General features: G+C 46.3%; 1 protein-coding gene across 1 annotated transcript; it reads left to right on the top strand.

Moving 5' to 3' along the window:
• The first annotated feature begins 933 nt into the window (after positions 1–933).
• ep300a (EP300 lysine acetyltransferase a) lies at positions 934–22607 on the top strand. The gene is made up of 31 exons (XM_030773374.1): positions 934–1142; positions 4479–5119; positions 6167–6343; positions 6794–7118; positions 7418–7537; positions 7852–8058; positions 8370–8475; positions 8701–8835; positions 9220–9337; positions 9466–9649; positions 9861–9938; positions 10075–10163; positions 10513–10659; positions 10929–11378; positions 11557–11772; positions 11887–12058; positions 12296–12414; positions 13007–13246; positions 13865–13953; positions 15206–15316; positions 16008–16064; positions 16283–16360; positions 16696–16763; positions 16919–17069; positions 17354–17500; positions 17630–17743; positions 18066–18231; positions 18411–18578; positions 18706–18867; positions 18965–19246; positions 19569–22607. The coding sequence occupies exons 1-31, from the start codon at positions 1049–1051 to the stop codon at positions 22563–22565; spliced, it is 8208 nt and encodes a 2735-aa protein (XP_030629234.1). The 5' UTR covers positions 934–1048; the 3' UTR covers positions 22566–22607.
• The last annotated feature ends 436 nt before the right edge of the window (positions 22608–23043 follow it).

The raw sequence follows: 23043 nt of genomic DNA on the forward strand, positions 1-23043 counted from the left end.
AGTATTGAAGGCTGTATATACAAAATGAGTAGAGATATTTCGCCACCATAAAATTGTGAAACTGTAATTTAGGTAGAACCAAGGCCAACTCAGTTTAGGCCCATTGTCTTTTAATAGACATGTTATTCTTTAACTACCAGTATCCTCTTTCCTCATAGTTTTTAAGGACTGTGTGGTCACAAATATTTTAAGAGATTACCAACGACATTCACTGTCTACGTAAAATGGTAGAGATCTTTCAGTTATTTTTGGGTGACAGCAAAAAATAAAGTATAAAATCAGCACAGTATCTTGTTTATCTCCAGATAAGCCAAAGTTCAGATACAGTCATTCTAGTTACACGTTGAAAACGACGAAGACTCTTCGCTGAGTAACATGGAATTAATCAGTTTGGCACAACAGGAAAATAAAAAGTTGAAGAAACTGAATCGGTTTCTTTTCACGGCGTGGGCAAACTTGACATAAACGTTCTAAATTACGAAGAACTATTAACACAACAAAACATACACATACGAGTAATAATGTACATTAGTTAAAAAACAAAAATAAAAACTGATGTTCAGCACATCATTTTTAGTTTACAAATCATACTCGGTTTTCGTTTTCTATTGCGGCACGACGAATTTCAAGGATTCCCTCCAATAAACCTTTACCATATCCCAGACGAAAATGGGTAACAAGACGTGCAAAACCATGAAACATGTCACTGTAAACAATTTTACGAGTACATCGCAGATTATATGAGTTTATGAGGAGCCGCTACATGAGTCCCTTTCCACACTAACCGACTCCCCCTGCCTCCTCCTCCGCTAGCAGAAATTTATAAAGAACAAAAAATCCGGCTGGGGAGGGGGGTTGATACGCCGAAGCTGAAATCGAGAGGCGAACCCAGGAAAGAGGAGTATTTTGTACACGGGACTTTCCCCCCCTTCGTCCCCAAAAAGGAGGGGGAAAAGTCACATTTTAAGTAGCGATAACAAAAACAAGGTTCGTAAGGAGGTGAGGACTCATATCTTTGCGGACATATATTTTTAATTCGTAAAAAAATATGGCCGAGAACGTTCTGGACTCTGGCCCGCCTTCAGCCAAGAGGCCTAAACTCTCTTCTCCGGCACTTTCAGTCTCAGCCAGCGATGGAAATGGTAAATATTACAATTTTATTCCTCTAATGTCGAAGCTGGACTATATTAAATGCTTAATTTCGAACTATGTGGATTTGGTAATGTGCCATTTTAAGTGGTTATTGAAATGGGATGCTTTTTCTGTTTTGTCGTAGCTAGCAAATCAAGCTAGTTTGGGAAGCTAACGCTAATATTGAACTTGCACAAGCTTGTCATACTCTCAGTTAGCATAGGTAACCTAGCTAAGTCAGTGATTGCTGTGTTTGCTAGTTAGCCATAACGTTAGCAAACTGGCTAGTCAGGTAAACCAATGAGTGCTGTTTCACAGATTGCACAAACGCTATCATAACATTGTAGCTTGCAAGGGAAAGTAGTAGTCAGCGCGACTGATCAAATTAGTTTGGTGCCCGATTAATCCAATGCACCGTACACAACTACATTAGCCGGTGAATAATCAAAATAGATTTTAAATCTCGATTTTTAACGCTTGCTACCAAGATGAAATTGCAAATTGGTTGGCTTTAACAGCGACGCGCTTTGGGGTGTGTGGTCATGGATTTTCAGAAATCATTTCACAAATGAAAAAGCATTGGACTGTTGATTGATATAGGTATGGTTTTCTCCGAAACATCCATCCCAGATGTAATTACGGCAGCTTGACGGTCGACCTGCTTCTTGGGCAGTTTCGAAGCAAACTTGGGTTCATTTAGCTAGCAAGCGAAATCGACAAAGATCAGCGCTAATTAGCTAGCTAGCTAGCTGGTTAGCCAATCAACTTCAAAACTTTCTGACTTTGCCCCCGACCACATTTTCCTCCCTGACACAAATAAAAGAGAGTACGTGTCGGCTGATGTTTTCAAGCGATGCTGTAGTTTTTGTTTGGCCCGTTTTGAGAGTCGCTTAATGCAGTAGCGACTAGATGGTGTGATTAAACTTGTTAGCTGGTCAGCTAATAATACAATCATATTCCGTAGGCCCATTCAACTCTGCTATACTCTGCCATTGTTAGCTGGGTTACAGGGTATGGCGTCTGCTCTGACCAACATTACGAACTTAAACTTGTTACTCCGTTTACCATAAGATTTACATCTTACATCGTGTTTCATCAAGCGACTCAGTGTTGAATGTGGACAAGTGACTTTACTATTTTTGCATCGACTTGACACAATTAGTGGTCAGTTTAAATTCCCGTTTGCCGTCTCCGGTCATCTCTGCTTTGCATCTTGATGTCCATTGTTCAACCACAACACGAATGATGCGCGATCCTCCATGACAAACACGAAAACTTTACCATCACCTGCAATTCAAGATCTCAATCTCGATATGACTTTTAAAAAATCGTTTAATTTATGAACGTTTCCTGTCATTTGGGTACTTATTCTTCAAATGTTTGAACTTTTCTGCTATGGCCAGCTAAACAGAGTTTTGCGTTTGAGTGTTACATGCTGCATCTTTGACCCTTTCATATATTTTTTAGGTATTTGTTACTTATAATAATTTTCCGTATTGGAGGTTGATAGCGTTTGTATGCAGTGACAGCATAGAAAAAGTTTGTTTCAACTTTGCGCTGTATGCGCGACATTTGACGGTACATGACAATATGACTTGCAATCCAACGGGTTGTTCGTTTTTATTGGTGTCAAACGATATTTAAGAACCGTTAGCCAACAATTTTCGTCAAGCCATTGTCTGTTGTAGCCCACAATACTGAGGCTTTAGCAGAAGTACTCGGGCTCACAACATACACCATAAATTCTGAGTTAAGGTATAGCATAGTACAACATTAGTTCTTTGTTCCGAGTTAGCATCTTCTGTTACGTTTGCGTTCATTACCACTAGGCAATTCTAAATGGGCAAAACAATCATATAGGAGGCGTATGCAACTTGACAGCTGATCAGAAAGAGAAATCTAAGGGCTCAGAATCTCTGAAAAGTGATAAAATCATTTTGTTTTTCATTATAGTGGTGCAGATACCTTATATAGAGAGGGTGAGTTTCTCTTTAAACCACAAATCGCTCTCATAGCTTAACACAATAGCTACACAGTGTATTAACTTCCAAGCAATAACAAAAATGCGTATCCTTCATGCCAGTAGAGAAGTCTCAATAGAAGGGATCTTTAAAGTATGTGCACCTTGACTGAGGTGATATGAGTTTCAGGCTGTGCCAACGTACGTTTGTCTCTAAGGAGTTTTCGCAAAGGAATCGCCAGAGGAACATGCCAGATCATTCCTAGCTATTCCTTGTGTGCTCATACTGATACTGCCTCTTCGTTTGTGATTTTACAGGGCTGCAGTGTCCATAAGTGTTTTAGGCCCTTTTGTAGCTGTGCTTAGGCAAACAGTAAGAATCTGTTTGTCTAAGTGTGTCTCTGAGTGAACATGTGATTGCTAGGTTCAAAGACTTGCTTGCTTTTAGCAGCATGCCAATGTTTAGGCTACTTCTGCGGGGTTTTATATCCTGACTTTACAACACGCTCGTGGTGTTTTGGCACGCTTATCAAAGCACAGATCACTCTGGGGAGAGATGCCTCAACCTACACTAAACTGTCAGTGGCTTGGTTGTTTGTGTGGTCAGGCAGATTGGTTTCCTCTAGTAATAGCACTAGTATCAACTTTGAGGAGCTTTGTCTAGGGTAAAAGATGAATGCATTCGGCCCGTGTGGAAGTGCAGTGCTGATTGACCGACTCGCTACACTGTTTTCACTATTCAGCTGAATCAGGCGATAGGTCTCCGTATTACTCAGCGGACGCTTCTGAACTGGTCTTTCTGGTCTGTTTCCTTTCATCTGTCTGTTACCTGGGGCTGGGCAAATGACCTAAGATTACAGGATATCTCCATTTTAAAACAGTGAACTTAGTTATAAATAAATAAATAAATAAATAAATAAAAATCATTAAAACATTTCCCCTCATATTGTGCTCTTACAGCAGTCTTAACTCTTGAGCATACGTTGTTCTCCCTAATATTCTGGTTTCCATTGGTTACGTGGAGTTTAATGTGTAAATTTTCGTTCCATATCAGTCTGTATGTAATTTCACCCTAATCGTCTGACAATTATTTGAACCTCCCAGTGTGCCGTAGTCACTGCTGGAAGATGTTGTGTGGGAAGATATTTGGAGGACTGCATCAGTCGAACAGAAGAATTTTCATATATCCATCCCTTGACATCACACAAACATCAACAAACTATTAATGCGCTCATAATGTAACCAATAGATCACAGAACTCCATGTTTGTCCAGCTGCACTATGCTTATAAAAGTGTCGGGAGATACTTAAAATGGAGCGAGTTTTTGCCGCTCTTAAAAGACGTATCGTCTTCTCTCTCTCTCTCTCTCTCTCTATCCGTTTGCAGACTTTGGCTCCCTCTTTGACCTGGAGCACGACCTTCCTGATGAGCTCATCAGTTCCTCAGAGCTGGGCTTGGCCAATGGAGGGGACCTCAGCCAGGTTCACACCAGCCTTGGCAGTGGTGCAGGGGGAGTTGGCCTGGGGGTTGTTGGAAGCGGCGGGCAGGACGCAGCTGCCAAGCACAAGCAGCTCTCGGAGCTCCTCCGGGGTGGTGCCCCACCTGCAGGACAACAACAGCAGGGGGCGGTGGACAGCCCAGCCGGGGCCTCCATGGGCCTTCTGGGGAGCATGAAGGCATCGCCAGGGCCCCAGGGAATGGGCCCCCAGACACAGCAGCACCTCTCGTCTCAACAGGCCAGTCTAATGCAGCAGCAACAACAGCAAATGTCTGGCATGGTAGGTGCCATGAACAGGGGCATGCTAGGAGCCCAGAAGGGTAACGGCCAGCAGCAGCAGACTGGGGGGCCCACGCCTCAGCAGCAAGGGATGCTGGGAGTGCAGATGATGAACGGGTCACCCAGAATGGCATATCCGAACCCAGGAATGGGCAGCAACAGCAACCTGCTGGCAGAGAGCCTACAGCCGCAGCAGGCAGCAGGAAACCAGGGCGGACTGAGAGCACAGCAGCCAGGAGCACTGAACAAGGTAACAGCAGGTTGTGAGCACGAGTAGAAATATTCAGGGCATGGAAAACGTGCGCGCACACACACACACACACACACGCATGCATATAACAGCTCAAGCTCTTCAGGTCGGTATCATTTAAGATATTACACAAGAAATGTATGTCCTCACGGTCTTGGACTCAGTGAAAGTCACTCTTTTCTCTTTAACAGTTTGGATAATGAGGACATTAGATTTTTGGGCCCCTCAGGTACTGAACTGTGCATTTGGCTTGACACCTTATTGAAAATAAATTTTGAAATTTTTTTCTTAATTGAGATGTGTGGCTGGTGGGGGGGCTGTTTACAACGGTAAAGTTTAGCATATGTGAGTAATTTCTGAGTGTAATCTGTCAGTGGGTTTTTTTTTTGGTTTGTTTTGTTTTCCCTCTTGTCGTTTTGGCAGATAGATTCCCCTTTCCGTTCTGTCTTCTGTAAACTGTAGAAGTCAGTGCAGAAGATGAATGGGAAACGCTGATTAATTAAACACCACCTCATTACACAGTTTACAGATCGGAACTTCAGCTGTGGAGTTATTTGGGTGCCAATTTTACGCCGTGCTTAGATGACCCCCTCCTGTGTAATTGGTTAGAGACAGAGAAACTGGTCGGCCCCCTTTTCAAAAAAAAAAAAACAGCTCGTTCTGTACAACAAACAGATGTTAAGTGGATGCTATCTTTCACGCGAATGTCCCTTTTAGCATTTTTGTGGTAGTGTGGTTTCCTTTGAAAGACAAATAAACTATGTATTATTGACCTAATTTTACTTCAGAATCATTTAAATATTGAAGCAATATCATGCCTCTCCTGTTTTAAACTAACAGAAAGTGACTACAAAGAAATTTGCATAGATATTTTTTTTGTTTTCATTACTACGTTGGCGTGCTTCGTTATATAATCTCAGTATGGTTTTGCGCAAGAAAACTTCATTTACATTTTTTTTTTTTTTCGTGTCTCTCTTCTGCTTCCTCTTTTTTTTTTTTTTTTTCTATCCCCCCCTCCCCCCCCCCCCCCCCCCCCCCCTCCCCAAGATGGGAATGATGGCTGGTGGAGGCCCTTATGGAGGGCCTTATGGGCAGCCTGCAGGTCAGGGTCTGGGAGGAGCAGGGCTGGCCCCGCAACTCCAGAACAAACAAGGTCTGTCCAATAACCTGGCCCAGTTCAACCTGGACAAGAAACCCCAGCCAATGCAAGGCATGGCAGGCATGGTGAGTTGAACGATTTTGTTTTTTGTTTTGTTTTAATTGGTTTGTTTGTGTTTTGTGATTGCATTAGTTAGATTATTCTCGAGGCCTAGTCTTCAGGGGCTAAAGTGAAAGCGTTTCAACCCCCATATCTTTAAAATCTGACCGATCAGTTAAGAAGTTTGCGAGCAGCAGAATCTGTTTACCTGATGACTAGACATCTGCTGGAAAATCGTTTAGGTTCCTTGCTATAAATTTGATATTCTGCACTTGTTGGTTTTGAAATTGAAAGTTAAGAAACATAAACTTTGGTTTTTGTCAGCACAGGATGTTAGATGTGACAGAATCAGATTACAGAAGTTTTTTACAGAAATAGGCTGATTTATCACCCCTAAACTTCTGTTTTTTTTGTTTTTTTTTTCGTTTTTTTTTTTTCGCTTTGCACTTCTGCTTCTCATTCACCCCACTCCCCAGGCCTCCCAGCAGCCTCCAGCAGGTGGCACAGGGGCTGGAGGGGCTACTGGCATGGTGCCCAACACCCAGGGAGGCCTCGTCCCGGCCTCAGCTGCGTCAGCGGCAGCGGCGGCGGCGGCAACAGTGGCAGGAGTGCCCCCGACGGCCGACCCAGAGAAGCGCAAACTCATTCAGCAGCAGCTGGTGCTCCTGCTCCACGCCCACAAGTGCCAGCGGCGAGAGCAGGCGAACGGGGAGGTGCGGCAGTGCAACCTGCCCCACTGTCGCACTATGAAGAACGTGCTCAACCACATGACACACTGCCAGGCTGGCAAATCCTGCCAGGGTGAGTAGAGTAGGGTCATGACCCTAAACCCTCAAGTGTGGTAATATTGGCTTTCAGCAATCGAGTTTAAGAGGAAAAAAAAAAAAAAAGAAAAGAAAAGATTTTTCGTTTGTGTGAACTCTTTCTGCAGGAAAGCTGTGTGAGAGCACTAAAGGTTTGTTTAGTGTTATGAGCTTCTGTTAGTTTGCATTGTTTATAATGTGTGGATCTTTCTTTCTTTCTCTGTCTCTCTCTCTCTCTCTCTGTCTGTCTCTCTCTCTCTCTCTTTCCTTTTTTTTTTGCTTTCATCCCTCTTGTAGTGGCACACTGTGCCTCATCCAGACAGATCATCTCCCACTGGAAAAACTGCACTCGGCACGACTGTCCCGTCTGTCTGCCACTGAAGAACGCGGGAGACAAGAGGAACCAGCAGTGTGAGTGTGTGTATCCGTCCACTATCGATACAGTGTTTCTGCCCGTGAGAGTGTTCTGTGTCTGGGTTGTGTCAAGGAAGATGAAAGAAATGATGGACGCTTCCTGTTGTCAATAAACATCTTCTGCGAGGCAAAAAAAAAAAAAAAATTCTGTTCGAACATTCAGTTAGAACGAAACGCAACGTTTTTTGTTGCGATCGCTCAACTAGCTGCGGTTTCACTGGAGTTTTGCACAGTCAAATTTGATCCTGTTTTCTCTACATCTTTCCAAAAGCACACGTTATGTTCATTGCCTAAATCTCTCTGCTTCCCTCTCGCAGCTCTTCTCGGCTCTGCTGCCGTGGGCTTGAGCAACACTTTGGGCGCTGTTTCCGGTGGCACTCCCACTGCACCCAACCTCAGCACCCCAGGCCAGATAGACCCCAGTTCTATTGAGAGAGCTTATGCAGCCCTGGGCCTCCCTTATCAGGGCAACCAAGCTCCACCCCAGCCTGCGCAGTCGGCATCCCGGGCACTTAACGCCATGAGTAAGGACAGAACAGAACAGGACCTTTTTTTTAATGATGGGTTCACTAATCTGACGATTGAACGTTCCTTCTGCAAATGGGCAGCTTTTCTCCTGTCATGTTGAAACAGCAGTTTAATTTTTAGCAGTAATATTGCATTAGGGCTTGTATTGTGAATAGAGGTGGCTTGTATAAAGGTGCTGATCTGAAATCAGTGTATTCCTTTCCTTTTCAATAAGATTATGTAAACCATTGAGGGGGGTGTGCTGATACTGAATCAGTAGTCTGAGATGCTTGACAGATGTGCTCCCTGTTTTTTTTTTCCGGAGCAGTGGGGAATCCCATGGGTGTGAATGGGGCCGTTGGCGCTCAGTCTCAAAGCCAGCAGTCTAATCTTCTTCAGGACACTATGATGCATCTGACCATGAAATCTCAAAGGTAAACTGACCTCCACATTTCTACCCTTGACCTGTAAGACGTCAGGTATCCCAAACATGATAAAGGGAAGATCTTTTTTCCCCTAGTTATTACTAGAACAAGAATTAAAAATCTCTGCCATGCCATGGCAGCTCCCCTCTCATTTCTAGCGTTATGACGAGCATTACTGAATGGTTCCCCTCCATCTTCTCTCTCTCTCTCTCTCTCTTTATTCCCTCTCTTCAGTCTGATGAATGACAGCAGTGGTGTGGGTAGCGTGGGCACCATGCCTGCTGCGAGTCCGGCTGCCGCTGCCAGCCTCAGGAAAAGTTGGCATGAGGACATCACGCAGGATCTACGCAACCACCTCGTCCACAAACTGTAAGCGATGATCGAGAAGATCAACCGGTCTGTTTACTGTATGCGGTTAAGGAAAGAATATAGGTGCCTTTTGTAATGTCTGTATTTTCATGTAAACTGATCAATGTACGGTCTGTTCACGGCTACCCGAGTACATATTTCGTTCAGGCATGTGTACATATGTACGCGCGCGTAGGTACATATGTGTATAAAAAAAGTTGTGTGTATATTTGTCCCTCTGTCTGGTGATAACGTTTTCTCATTTTCTTTTCCTGTTGCCCGGTGTCATCTGCTCGGTCTCCAGATAAACCTGTTTGTAGACCTGTGTTGCACGGTCTTATCTTTCTCCTTATGATTCGCACAGCCTTGACGTCACACTTGACCTCTCTACTCCCCTGTCTCCAGGGTCCAGGCCATCTTTCCTACCCCAGACCCTGCTGCTCTAAAGGATCGGCGAATGGAGAATCTGGTGGCCTACGCTCGGAAAGTGGAAGGCGACATGTACGAGTCTGCAAACAGTAGGGTTAGTACCGTACTCTTTATTTATTCAGAGGGCTGTCACACACACACACACACACACACACACACACCAGAGCGTCAGAACCGGGGGCCTTTGCCGTATTCGCTCACTCCCCTCTTTCTCCGGCTCAGGCGGAGTATTACCACTTGCTGGCGGAGAAGATCTACAAGATCCAGAAGGAACTTGAGGAGAAGCGGCGGACACGGCTGCAGAAGCAGGGCATGATGCCTGCTGCGCCCGGCATGCCCTCCGCTGGCATGCAGCAGGGTCCCCCTGCCATTGGCCAGCCTGCGCCACCTACGGGACTACCCCCCAGTGAGTCAGTCATACAGTCATGCCTGTAGTCGGCAAAGAGAACGTAATTCTGAAGACTAAGGCCTGTTCTGTTGTGTGATTCAGGTGACTTAAGCTGAGTTTTCTCTCTGTCTTTCTCCCTCTCTCTCTCTCTCTCTCCCCCTCTCCCTTTCTTTCTCTGCTTGTTTCCTTTGCCCTCTCTCTCTCTCTCTCTCTCTCTCTCTCTCTGCAGACGGTCCCCTGTCAGATCCTTCCCTGGTGCGACCCACTGGACCGAACCAGATGGTTAACAGGATGCAGAACCCTTCTGGTCAGTGCATTTGGATTCAAAATGATAACAGATTGGCTTTAACTTTACCAAAGAGGCTGGATTTAGTAAACAATGCCTTTAAAAAACCAACACAACTCATGGTGGTCTTCTTTTTTTTTTCCTCCCCTGCCTGTAGGTGGAATGAATCCATTCAATCAGATGGGAATGCAGTCTATGGGTCAGAGGTCAACGCCCCCTCTTCCAATGGGTGCACCTCTAAACCAGGTCTGTTCAGGGTCTCTGCTGCTACTCATAGCTGTGGACATAGAAGCCGCAAAATCACGACAACATCCTACCAGGCACATTTAAAAAAAAAAAAAAAAAGATTACATTCCCCTTTGTGCAAAAAAAACCTGACAGTGGTATAGGAAAAAAAAAAAAAAAGAATAATTTTATAGATTACAGTTTGGTGATGTGTTTTTGTGGGGTTGGGATGTAATCCTTGGACTGCACATGGAGACATTTCTTTACAGTATTATCATTGTGACTATTTGGTAGTTTAGACTGATGGAGGTTTGTGCTTTTGTTTACGCTCTGTTTGTTTTTGTTTTTTTTCTTTCTACTGTGTCTTCAGATGGGTATGGGAGCTGCAAGAATGGCTCAACCCAATGTTCCCCAGCTCCAGAATCAGTACATGCCGCCTGGGCAGTTTCCAGGGACAAATCTTGGCACTGGCCCAGTTGGCATGGCTCAGCCAGGCTCTCAAGGTGGTATCGCCCAGGTAAGCAGAGGCATCAGCAGCCCCACATCTCTTTTAGCCACAATCTCCCATCAGTTTTCTCTCCAGTCTATTCACAGCACTGTCCACACTTCTAAATGGGTTTGTGTGTATGATTGTCTGAATACTGATGGACTTGTGTTCACAGAGATTTAGATCTCCTGCCATTGTGTGCATGTTAAGGCAAGGCTGCTGTCATGTATGATGTATGCGTGGAGTTGAAGGGTGAGTATTGGCTGTAAATGCTTGTCCGTGTTTACTTTTCCCAGCAGACGCAGATGCCAACCCCTCCCTCCATGCCGGTCAGCAGCCCGTTGGCCCAGCCTGGCTCGGCGGGAGGGGCAGGGAGCGGCACCTCGGTGGGCTCGCTGGGCCCGGGCAGTGTGGGCGGGGCCAACCAACCTGCCACACCTTCGCAGGGCATGAGCCTGCCGCACTGCCCTCCCGTCCGGCAGAACTCCCCATCCCCGGCACGTAGCCGCACGCCCACGCCGCACCTCACGCCCCCTGGTCTGCCCGGCTCACAGACGCCACAGGCTCACACTCCCGGCCTGCCCCAGTTAACCCCTGCTGCCCCTCAACAGCAGATACCTCAGCAAGCCAACGCGGACAAATCCATGCCGATACAGCAGCAGCAGCTAGGAGGAGGACCTTCGTTAAGCACCCAGAGCGGTTTGGCCACCCCAACCACTGGCCTTACCCCTCAACTTCCTCGCACTCCTGTGAGTAACCCAAAGTCCCCAAGCCAGGCTGTACAAACATCAACAAACACATGCTGTACGTCTCAGACGTAAATGAAAGTCGAGGAGCTGCGTTTTCTCACTCTCCTATTTGAGTTGATGGGCTTCCTCCTCCTGTTCCTCTCGGCGTTAATTGCTGTCCTCATCTTTTCTCTCTCAGCTGTCCCAGAAGGGCTCCTTGGCGATGGATGGCCAGGCTGCTACACCTGCCTCCGTCAGCAGTGCAGACGCCTCCTCCCAGCAGCCACCGTCAGACGGGCATGAACTCAAGATGGAGGTGAAACAGCAAGAAGAGGACGAAGATGATTCGATGACAGGGGGGAGGAGTGGAAAGAAAGGAGACATTAAAGTTGAAGAGAAGCCTGACGTGAAAGATGTCAGTGTCTCTGTACAAAACACAACTATTTTTTTTTCTTTTTTTTTGCTTCTTTGATTATTATACAGATTTTACCATTTGTTTTACTCAAAATGTCCTGTTGTTGCTCTACAGATCAAGAAAGAAGAATCGACAGGGGAGGGTTGCAAAGGGATTCCTACAGACACGTCGTCTGTGACTGAGGACAAGAAACCCGACGTGAAGATGGAAGCTAAAGACAAAGATGAAGGCTCGGGAACAACAGGAGGGCAAAGCGCGGCCTCCGGAACGCAGAGCAAAAAGAAAAGTAATATTTCTCTTCCATAGAACTGCCTTCACGGTTTAGGCCAGTGCTTACCTAGAGCGTTTCCATAGAAACCCGTCTTATTTTCATAGTTACAGATTCTTCGTTTTCTTTTCCGCATGGGCCGAGATAAAAGGACTTGTGGATTCAAGCACTGATGCGCCTTAATGGAATCAGCTTGTGCGTTTCATTTTCTGTTATCGTTGCACGTCTTGACTCGTTGTGATTTGTGCCATTCAGTTTTTAAGCCGGAGGAACTGCGACAAGCTCTGATGCCCACTTTGGAGTCCCTCTACCGTCAAGATCCTGAGTCTTTACCCTTCCGCCAGCCTGTGGATCCCTCGCTGTTGGGAATACCTGTACGTATTTAAAGCAGAGCTCCTGCATTGTCTAATTCTGATCAAACACATGATTCTAATGAAGTGCACTAGCACTTGAAAAACTGTTTCCCAAAGGCCAGGTGAACCTTTTTGTGATGAATTTAGCAAGTATGCATGCATGTCAGTCCTTAATCATAGTCCATTACATTCAGAGTTTGGCATGTCCAGAGTTTGGCATGTCCAGAGTTAGGCATGTCCAGAGTTTTGGCATTGCCAATACAAGTGACATTACATGAATCTTGATGCCTGATTTACTGCAGCAGTGAAAACAGTGCTATATGTCCAGCTGTAACTGAAATATTTTTACACAAGCTCCAAGTGCAACATGTAGCCAAAATATACTGCCCATGACAGACCACTATTTATATTTTCGTTCTTGGACAGACAAGAGTGCAGAACTGATTTTGACTCAGTGTTAATCGTGCTATAGAAAAACTAGTACAGATATGTTTTCTGGATTGTGGCAATGATTTGGTATCGCTTCTTGTGACACCCCCCCCTTAAAGTGATAAAAAAACTCTTGTAGTGCAAATATCAGCTCTGACCTGTCATTCTTCACTCGAATTCTTAGGATTATTTCGACATTGTGAAAAATCCCATGGATCTGTCTACCATCAAACGAAAGCTCGACACGGGCCAATATCAGGAACCGTGGCAGTACGTGGATGACATCTGGCTCATGTTTAACAACGCCTGGCTGTACAACCGCAAGACTTCACGCGTCTACAAGTACTGCTCCAAACTGGCTGAAGTGTTTGAGCAAGAGATAGACCCTGTCATGCAGGGCCTGGGCTACTGCTGTGGAAGGAAGGTGAGAGAGAGAGAGAGAAGGGGAGAGAGAGAGAGAGAGAGAGAGAGAAGGGGAGAGAGAGAGAGAGAGAGAGAGACGGAAGATGAATAGTGTGTGACTTAGTTACAACGTCATGCTGAACACATTTGTATTTTCTGAGTGTTTCACGTGTTTGTGTTTTTGTGGTATTTAGATGTTCTTGAAATCAATTAATCATGGACACTAGAGGTCCGTAGAGAGTTGCAGTGTGCGTTAGCACTTTGAGAACTTCCATATGAAACAGCAGAGTGTAGAGGGGTGTTTGGGTGGGGGGGGGACCTGGACGGTGTGTATGTTTTTAGGCTGAATAAATCAGCTTGCAGTCCAAATGTTAATGCCTGTAATGACGAACAGCTGCTGTGATAATGAGTCCTGCAGGTCCAGTGATGGAAGAGCGGATTGCCAAACAAAATTACCTCTGTGCATCCCTGTGACCATTAAAAATGATTAACCTTGATACCATTTTTTTTTTTTTTTACATGTAGTTTTTACCTCCAACACACATGCGCGCGCGCGCGCGCACACACACACACACACACACAAGAACATGATATCGCATTTTGCTATTACTGTATTAATCTCTTCTCTCTTTAATTCCAGCTGGAGTTTTCTCCCCAAACTCTTTGCTGCTATGGGAAGCAGCTGTGTACTATACCACGAGATGCTGCTTACTTTAGTTACCAGAACAGGTAAGGGATGGGGAATCTCTCACACACACACACACACACACACACTTACGCACACACACATATGCAATGAGTAATCATGGAACACAAATGTAATAGAATGTTGTCATTCAAATGGGTATTATGTATTGGGCAGTTGATGAATAATTTGCACATGTCTTATGATACAAGTTGAAAAAAGTGGTTGTAAAATCCTAATGTTGATGCCACCTCTTCCACCACCAATCAAACTGTGCCATTGCACTTTCTTTGTGTTGACAACTTTTGGCATTTTAAAGGTGGGTCCTTTTTTATTTGTCAAGATTTTTTTCCCTCCCAAAGTTAAAATATAATGGAAGTATTACATAGGTGTACTCTGAAAGCAACATTTACCACACCTTCAGAAACTTTGATTAAAAAAAAAATAGTGAATTTGGCATATGTCTTACAACTCCCCCTGTGACTTTTGACAGTCAAATTCGTCATTAGTATGAATAATAGTACAACTTCCATGACGTTACGTTCAGCTGTTTCAGGCTGTTAAGTAATTGGCTGCGGTAAAAGGACCGTAATAAGAAAGGACATCTTTAAAATGATCTGTAAAACACTGCCTCTTCTGCTGCCTGTGTTTGTTTAATGTGCTCATGTGTCCATAAATGCTTCCCTCACCCCCTCTCCCCCTCGCTCCCCTCCCCTCCCCCCAGTTAAATCTGCTGTTGTGTAGCTGTGATGGTTTTTTGCTCATTTGCGTGTACAAAATGCTAATCTGTGCTTTGCTTTGGCTTTCTGCTCGTCTTGTCTTCCATGTTGTGTTTTATATCCCTCTCCATTCCACCTGTCTGTTTGTTCCCCCTTTCTGGTGTCTTGCGTCACGTTTTTTAACCCCTTTTTGTTAATACCCTTCCCCATTACCCTGTCCTGTGGTGTTCTTTGTTTTCTTTCTTTCTTTCTTTCTTTCTTGTTTTTCCCCCCAAACGCTTGTCACGTCTGCAATGGCCTGCTTTCATCCGATCAATCATCTGAACCCAATGTCCTCCCTGCTCAAAATTCCTGCTTTAAACAAACAAACAAACAAACAAACAAACAAAAAAAACGCTGCTTCATGATTGGCTCCTCTGACGACGACCCTGTCCTGCGCTCCTCATCTGTGCCTGCTTCCCCATTGGCCTGCCCTGCCCTGTCCTGCCCTGCCCTGTCCTGCCCTGCACTGCACTGATTGGTGGCTACCTCCTCGTTGCCTCTCTGTGATTGGATGTGGTGTGGGTGGACGGTGTAGTTCACCAAAATATGGGCTTCTTGCTGACAGGTATCACTTCTGTGAGAAGTGTTTCAACGAGATCCAGGGTGAGAGTGTGTCCTTAGGGGACGACCCCTCCCAGCCTCAGGCGTGAGTAACCTTTCTTTCTCTCTCTTACCGCTCTCAATAATGCCTCTTTATACACTCGCATGTCATTATGTATTCTCAACCTTCTCCTCTCTCCATCAGTACAGTGAATTTTGCCTTAGGTCACTTTCTTATTTTGTAGTTAGTATGTTACTAAATATTGTTCAAGTTAATACCATAAAACAAAATATGTTTTGTTTGTGAGTTTATCTTTTAAAAATACTTGAATCACATTGGAAATTCTGTGTTCTGTCAGTAATTTTGTACTGTTTTGTTCAAAATTATTCCAGTTCAGGCACGGTTCTCTAAATGCACTAATTGTTCTTGGGCCAAATGCCATACTTCAGTTTTGTTTCCCAAATACTTGGTTACCTGGGAGACACGGCATATAGGCTATATCAAAGCTGCTATCCTATGGGTGTTTGGAGCACATGCTGTTGAATCCCGCCAAGAGCACTGGACTAATCTAGAATATTAGAGGTCAAGATGACCTGTGTATGCATGTGATGTGCAGATGTGCATTTTACAACAGTTCAGTGGTTTTAGTTCTTGATAACGAAGCACCAGCTCTTGAATCACAACATTAACATAGCAGAATATGTCCTTTTTTTGTGTGTGTTCGCAATGTTTGACTCTTGGAAGGTTTACCTCCATTCAGAATCGCAAAGTTTAATTTTGAGAATCTGTTTTGCAGATCCATCAATAAAGATCAGTTTGAAAAGAAGAAAAATGACACCCTGGACCCAGAGCTGTATGTTCCTTGTTTTGATCCTGTCTCTCTTAGAAATTCTACACCTTCTTTTTAATCAAGTGATGTTTAAAAATAATGTAGAATCATATATGTGTTCCATACAGTAATGTCATTTTATCTCCAGAGACGTTTGGTTAGGCATGAAAACTCAAATGAAACCCTGTTGTGCATGTTGTAGGTCATGTGCGATCTCACTCTCTTTTCTCTTTTAACCGTAGATTCGTGGAATGTATGGATTGTGGGCGTAAAATGCACCAGATCTGTGTTCTACACAACGAGACCATTTGGCCGTCTGGGTGAGCTGGTTTTCCTCTGTGCAGCTCATTTCTGTTTGGTCAGCAACTTGTTGTGAATCATTTCTCATTCCTTTTCCATCAGAAAGTGTAGGGTGCCTGTGGTTTGAGGTGGAGTGAAGACTATGGTTTAACTGAAGATCAGTCCTGTTGCTTCATATTCTTGCAGTTTAGTCATAACATTGTAAAACTTAAGGCGGGGGAAAAAAGGTTGAACAGTATGTAGCGTTGAGTTCATCCAAGTTGCATTGTAGTTGTATCTGCACATTAGCTGGCAAAATAGCTAAATGTCTGATCCTTTTTTTTTTTTTTTTTTTTTTCTCTCCCCTCCGACGCAGGTTTGTGTGTGATATCTGCCTGAAGAAGTCTAACAAGACCCGGAAAGAGAACAAATATGCCGCCAAAAGTATGTGGTATATGAATCTGGAGATGTGCCTGTTCTCATGCATTCTCTTTTGTCTGACTAAATTTAATCCAGAGTCATTGTTAGCGAATGAGTGTTAAAAGTGTGCATTCTTATACTAACTACTATGTGTGCTTTGCGCTGTCTCACCCATCCAGGGCTTCCTCAGACAAAGCTGGGCAACTACTTAGAAACGCGAGTGAATGACTTCCTGAAGCGACAGAGCCACCCGGAGGCTGGTGAGGTCACCATCCGGGTCGTTCACGTTTCTGACAAAGTGGTGGAGGTCAAACCGGGCATGAAGTCCAGGTGAGACGTGCAGGATTTAGTCCGGGGGGGGGGCTTTTTTTCACATAGCATGTGTGTGGACACATCGTATATGCTCAGTCTCTGGATCATTCATGGTTTGTGGCAAACTCTCTAAGGAGTTGACTAAAATGTGTTGATGATTCACTTTAGACGCTGGGGGGGGGGGGGGGGTGTTAGTTTATAGTTTAAATTTGATCTGTGTGGGTTTGTATTAACTTCATAGCCAAACACACGGCCGTCAGCGTATCTGTTGTGCTAACATTCTGTGTTGATTCTTCTTCCAGGTTTGTGGACAGTGGAGAAATGTCTGAGTCTTTCCCGTACAGATCCAAAGCCCTCTTTGCGTTTGAGGACATTGATGGTGTTGACGTCTGCTTCTTCGGCATGCATGTGCAGGAATATGGCTCTGACTGCCCACCTCCAAATCAAAGGTCTGTTTAAAGAAGACTAGTGTCACCCTAGCTACCATGCGTTTTTTGGGGTTTTTTTTGTAAACTCATTTAGATCGTATGGTGGATGTTGTGAAGGTAAAATTCTTCTCCTTCTGTCCGTTTCTCTAGACGAGTATACATATCCTATCTGGACAGTGTTCACTTCTTCCAGCCACGTTGCTTAAGGACGGGGGTGTACCATGAGATACTGATTGGGTATCTTGAGTATGTGAAGAGACTTGGGTAAGACAATATTCCCTCACACTGTAATAGCAAAAGTTAACCTGATTCTGCCATTATCAATGGATGGCAGTGACGGGGGACAGGGGACTCATCAAATTCAGACTTAAGTGTTAGTGCTGTTTTGACATGTGCAAAATCAGTATCGTGGTTCACGACAGGTCAACTTGTTCACCACCCACCAAATCAGAAACAGTTTTTTTTTATAATGGCTGAAATTGTATCTCGTAGTCTTAATTCTTTTTAAAATACACCAGTGGCCCTCTGCTTCTCATTTCATATGAGAAGAACTAAGCTGATCAAGCCCTACACTCTTGCTCCTCAGGTTTACCACAGGGCACATCTGGGCCTGCCCGCCCAGTGAAGGAGATGACTACATCTTTCACTGTCACCCTGTGGACCAGAAGATTCCCAAGCCCAAGAGGCTGCAGGAATGGTACAAGAAGATGCTGGATAAGTCCGTGGCTGAGCGTATTGTACACGACTACAAGGTTGGGACTGATGTTTCATGAACTACCTTATTCATTTGGGGTGAATTATGGTATATATCGTGTTCAACTCCTGTAGACTGTAGTTAGTAGAGTCTTATATGATTTAGATTTTTGGGAGGTCCAAGCACTAAGGAGAATTCAGAGAATTTGTCTTTAAATTCTCATACATTAACTCGCAGGACATCTTCAAACAAGCAACAGAGGATCGCCTCACTAGTGCCAAAGAGCTGCCCTATTTTGAGGGAGACTTCTGGCCCAATGTTCTTGAGGAGAGCATCAAGGAGCTGGAGCAGGAGGAGGAGGAGAGGAAACGGGAGGAAAACAGCACCTCCAATGAGAGCGTTGACGTACGTTTAAAACTAACTTTCTCTGCCTCAAAAGATCCTTTTTTTTTTTTTTTTCCATTCAGATTGCCTCGGGGTTAAGTGGAGTAACACTTTTTTGTGTTGCTGTTGTCAATCCCTTTATCTGCAGGCAACAAAAGGCGACAGCAAAAACGCCAAGAAAAAGAACAATAAAAAGACGAGCAAGAACAAGAGCAGCCTGAGCCGAGCCAACAAGAAGAAACCTGGGATGCCGAATGTGTCGAACGACCTTTCGCAGAAGCTCTACGCTACCATGGAGAAGCACAAAGAGGTAGGCACAAAATCTGCGACGTCTCGACAAAAATCATGAAATAAAAGTAGGTGTGGCCTTACGATGTATTCATTCGTTGTCGTCTGGCCCCGGAAAGGTATTTTTCGTGATCCGGCTAATCGCTGGCCCCACCGCGAACGCCCTGCCACCCATTATGGACCCCGACCCGCTGATGGCGTGCGACCTGATGGACGGACGAGATGCGTTCCTGACTCTGGCGCGGGACAAACACCTCGAGTTCTCCTCGCTGCGACGCTCCAAATGGAGTACCATGTGCATGCTGGTGGAGCTACACAACCAGAGCCAAGACCGCTTTGTCTACACCTGCAATGAGTGTAAACACCACGTTGAAACGCGCTTTCACTGCACTGTGTGTGAGGTAAGCACTGGTCACGTACCCATCATATTTTTTTTTTTACAGTTCTTTTTTTTTTTTTTTTTTTTTATCAATTAATCTGTTTTAACCATCCTATTTTGGATGTAGAAAAAATTGGAAAACTATCAGAGAACGGAATATAGTTTCGTTACAAGTAAAATTGGGTTTCACTTAGCTGGCAGTTTGTCCTTAAACTGAATACGCTGTTGAATGTACTCTTCACCTTGCCCCATCACTAGTGTTGGTTTCCAGGAGTGAAAAGGGAGGACGGGAACCCACACATGTATATTACATGTGTAACACTTACCTCTTGCTTATTTTGCAGGACTATGACCTCTGCATCACTTGCTACAACACAAAGGGCCATGAGCACAAGATGGAGAAGTTGGGTCTGGGCCTGGATGATGAAAGCAACAGTCAGAGTTCAGCCTCCATGCAGAGCCCTGGCGACTCGCGACGCCTCAGTATCCAGCGCTGCATACAGTCCCTGGTGCACGCTTGCCAGTGCCGCAACGCCAACTGCTCGCTGCCGTCCTGCCAGAAGATGAAACGTGTCGTGCAGCACACGAAAGGCTGCAAGCGCAAGACCAACGGAGGATGCCCCATTTGCAAGCAGCTCATCGCGCTGTGCTGTTATCACGCCAAGCATTGCCAAGAGAACAAGTGTCCCGTGCCGTTCTGCCTCAACATAAAACAGAAGCTACGCCAGCAGCAGCTTCAACACAGGCTGCAGCATGCCCAGATGCTGCGGAGGAGGATGGCCAGCATGCAGAGGACCGGGCAGCCACAGCCGGGGGGCAATGGAGGGCTTCCATCCCCGGGGAACAACAGCACTACTGGTCCCAGCACGCCAACATCGAGTACCCAACCTCCCACTCCGCAGACGCCAACCCAACAGTGTTTGCCGCCTGTACCTCAGCCAGGAGTTGGGGCAGGCACTCCGCAGCAGCAGCAGCAGCAGCAGCAGCAGCAACAGCAACAACAAGCAGGTATGGCTCAGCACCATCAGTTCCAGCAGATGCCTCCAAATCCAGGGATGATGAACTCCCCGCAACAGCAGATGGTACCGCCGCAACAACAGCAGCCTCCGCCTCCCACTGTCCAGCAGCTTCAGCACCCCAACACCCTTCCTCCGTACGCGCCCAGACCACCAGGCTCCTCTCCTCTTTCCCAGTCCCTGGGTAAACCTGGCATGGGACCTACCAGCATGCCTCAGCAGCAGCCCAACCAAGGACAGGCTGCCATGCCCCAACAGCAGCCTGGTCCACCTCCAGCTGCTGTGGAGATTGCCATGAAGATCCAACGAGTGGCAGAGACTCAAAGGCAGATGGCGCAGGCAAATATCATGCACAGGCCGGGCAATCCAGCGACGGGGATGATGCCCCCACATCCTCATCATCAGGGTCCTCAGGCCCAGGGTCAGATGGGTATGAACCGTCCTGGAGCTGGTATGGTAGGAGTCCAGGGGATTCCTCCACAAATGGCCCAACAGGGTATGATGGGAGCAGGCATGCAGCAACAGGGTGGGCCTCAGAGTCAGCTCCCACCTCAAGGGCAGCTTCAACAGCAGGTCCAGCCGGGTGCCCCTCAGCTTCAGCCTCAGCAGCAGCAGCAGTGGGGTGCCCCAGGTATGCCTCCGCAGCAGAGACCCGGAATGATGGGTCATCCTGGAATGGTTGCAGCTCAACAGCAGCAACAGGTTGCTCAGCAACAGCCACAGCTTCAGCAGCAGCAGCAACAAGGACATCCCGGAGTGATGGGTATGATGGGTGGTCCAGGTGGGGCCGCGGCGCCCGGAGTAGGCGCCGGAAATCTCCCACAGGCTGCCCTTCAAGAGCTCCTTCGAACCCTGCGGTCCCCAAGCTCACCTCTCCAACAACAACAGGTCCTTAACATCTTGCGCTCAAACCCCCAGCTGATGGCGACCTTCATCAAGCAGCGGGCCCCGAGGTATCTCGGACGCGGAGGACCCGGGGGCGGAGGTGCAGGTGTGGCCGGAGGTCCTGGACCCGGTGTCATGGATGGTCAGCAGGTCAACATGAACCCGGCGGGAGGCCAGGCAGGCATACATATGGGCCAAGCTGGTGGCATGCCTGGAATGAACCAGCTTCAGCAGCAGCAACAGCAACAACAACAACAGCAGCAGCAGCAGCAGCAACAACTTCAGCAACGGCCACTCATGGGTGGGAATATACAGCAGCAGCAATTGGCTGCTTTGCAGCAACAGCAGCAGCAGCAGCAGCAACAACAACAGCAGCAAGGTGCTGTACCAGGTCAAGGCCCCAATATGTCTCCACAGTTAAGAGAGCTGTTCTTGAGGAGGCAGTTGCAACAGCAGCAGCAGCAGCAGCAACAACAACAGCAACAGCAGCAGCAACAGCAACAAATGGGAAATCATGCTCAGTTCCAGCCTCCCCAGCAGCAGGGTTACCTTGGCCAGCCTGGTATGGCTCCTCAGCCGCCTGGTCAGCCACAGCCTGGAGGGCTACAACAACAACAGCAGCAACAACAACAACAGGGTGGTCAGCCTGGGATGCAGCAGAACTACTCCGGAACGATGTCTCAGCAGGTGGCAGCAGCTCTTCAGCAGAGGTTGCACCACCATCAACTCCAGCTGCAGCAGCAGCAGCAGCAGCAGCAACAACAGCAGCAGCAGCAGCAGCAACAGAATACCATGGCAGCGCTTCAGGGGGCTGACGGAGGGCCTGCAGGTGGTCCTCTTCAGCAGCAGCAGCAGGTACAGCCCCCACAAGGTGGTCCCCAGACCCAGGCTTCCCAGGCCATGCTGCAGCAGGCGATACACCAGAGGCTCCTTCAGCAGCAGCACCTAGGTGGGGGTTCTCCAGCTCAGCACAACAACCCCATGAGCCCCCAGCAGCCGCAGCAGATGTCTCAGTCGCCCCATCTGCAGGGCCAGCAGTTGCCCACCTCACTTAGCAACCAGGTGCGGTCGCCGCAGCCGTCGCCGCGGCCCCAGTCCCAGCCGCCAAACTCCAGCCCGTCTCCTCGCATGCAGCCCCAGCCCTCCCCTCACCGCATCTCCCCCCAGACCCAAACGGGCTCCCCTCATCCGGGTCACCTGACGCAGCACCACCCCGGCATGGTCGCCCCGCCGCCTCCACAGCAGCAACAACCGTCGCAGCAACAGCCGCAGCAGGCCAACCCCATGGACCAAGGCCCATTTGGGGGAGACCAGAATGCCATGTTGTCACAGCTCGGTGGCATCGGCGGCCTGCACGGGTCAGGGGCAAATGACATGTTGGCAGGAAGCAGCCAAGATCTGGGGACAAACATTAATCACAATTCATTAGACATTATGTAGCATTACTGTGCTTTTCAGAACTTGTCCTAATCGCCAGAAAGTGGTGGCAATTTTAGGATTTACCATTTGCTATTATTATTAGTAGTATTATTTAATATTTTTCTGATGTAAATGAAAAGAACTGAACTTCCTATGGGAGATACTACATTAAATACACAAGTCAACAAATTAATAAATTAAATGAATGGTAAGTTATTGCTGTTAATATATATATATTTTTTGCCAATTGTGTTGAAAGGGTTTTTGGGTTTAAGGATGGGGAAAATTCCTCCTTGGCATATGACACAAGTAATATTTTTTGGGGTCAAGATGTCTGCCTTTTTTATAAAATATTTTTTAAGGTTTTAAAAGTGGTGTAATATTAAAGAGCGAAATGAGTTAACAAAATAGAATTTTGATTTTTTTTTCCCCTCTCCATCCATGAACAGGCACGATTGTATCAGTTTTGCAGAGATTACTATCATAACTATTAGCACCA

Source organism: Chanos chanos, chromosome 5 (assembly GCF_902362185.1).
Source record: "Chanos chanos chromosome 5, fChaCha1.1, whole genome shotgun sequence".
Lineage (NCBI taxonomy): Eukaryota > Metazoa > Chordata > Actinopteri > Gonorynchiformes > Chanidae > Chanos > Chanos chanos.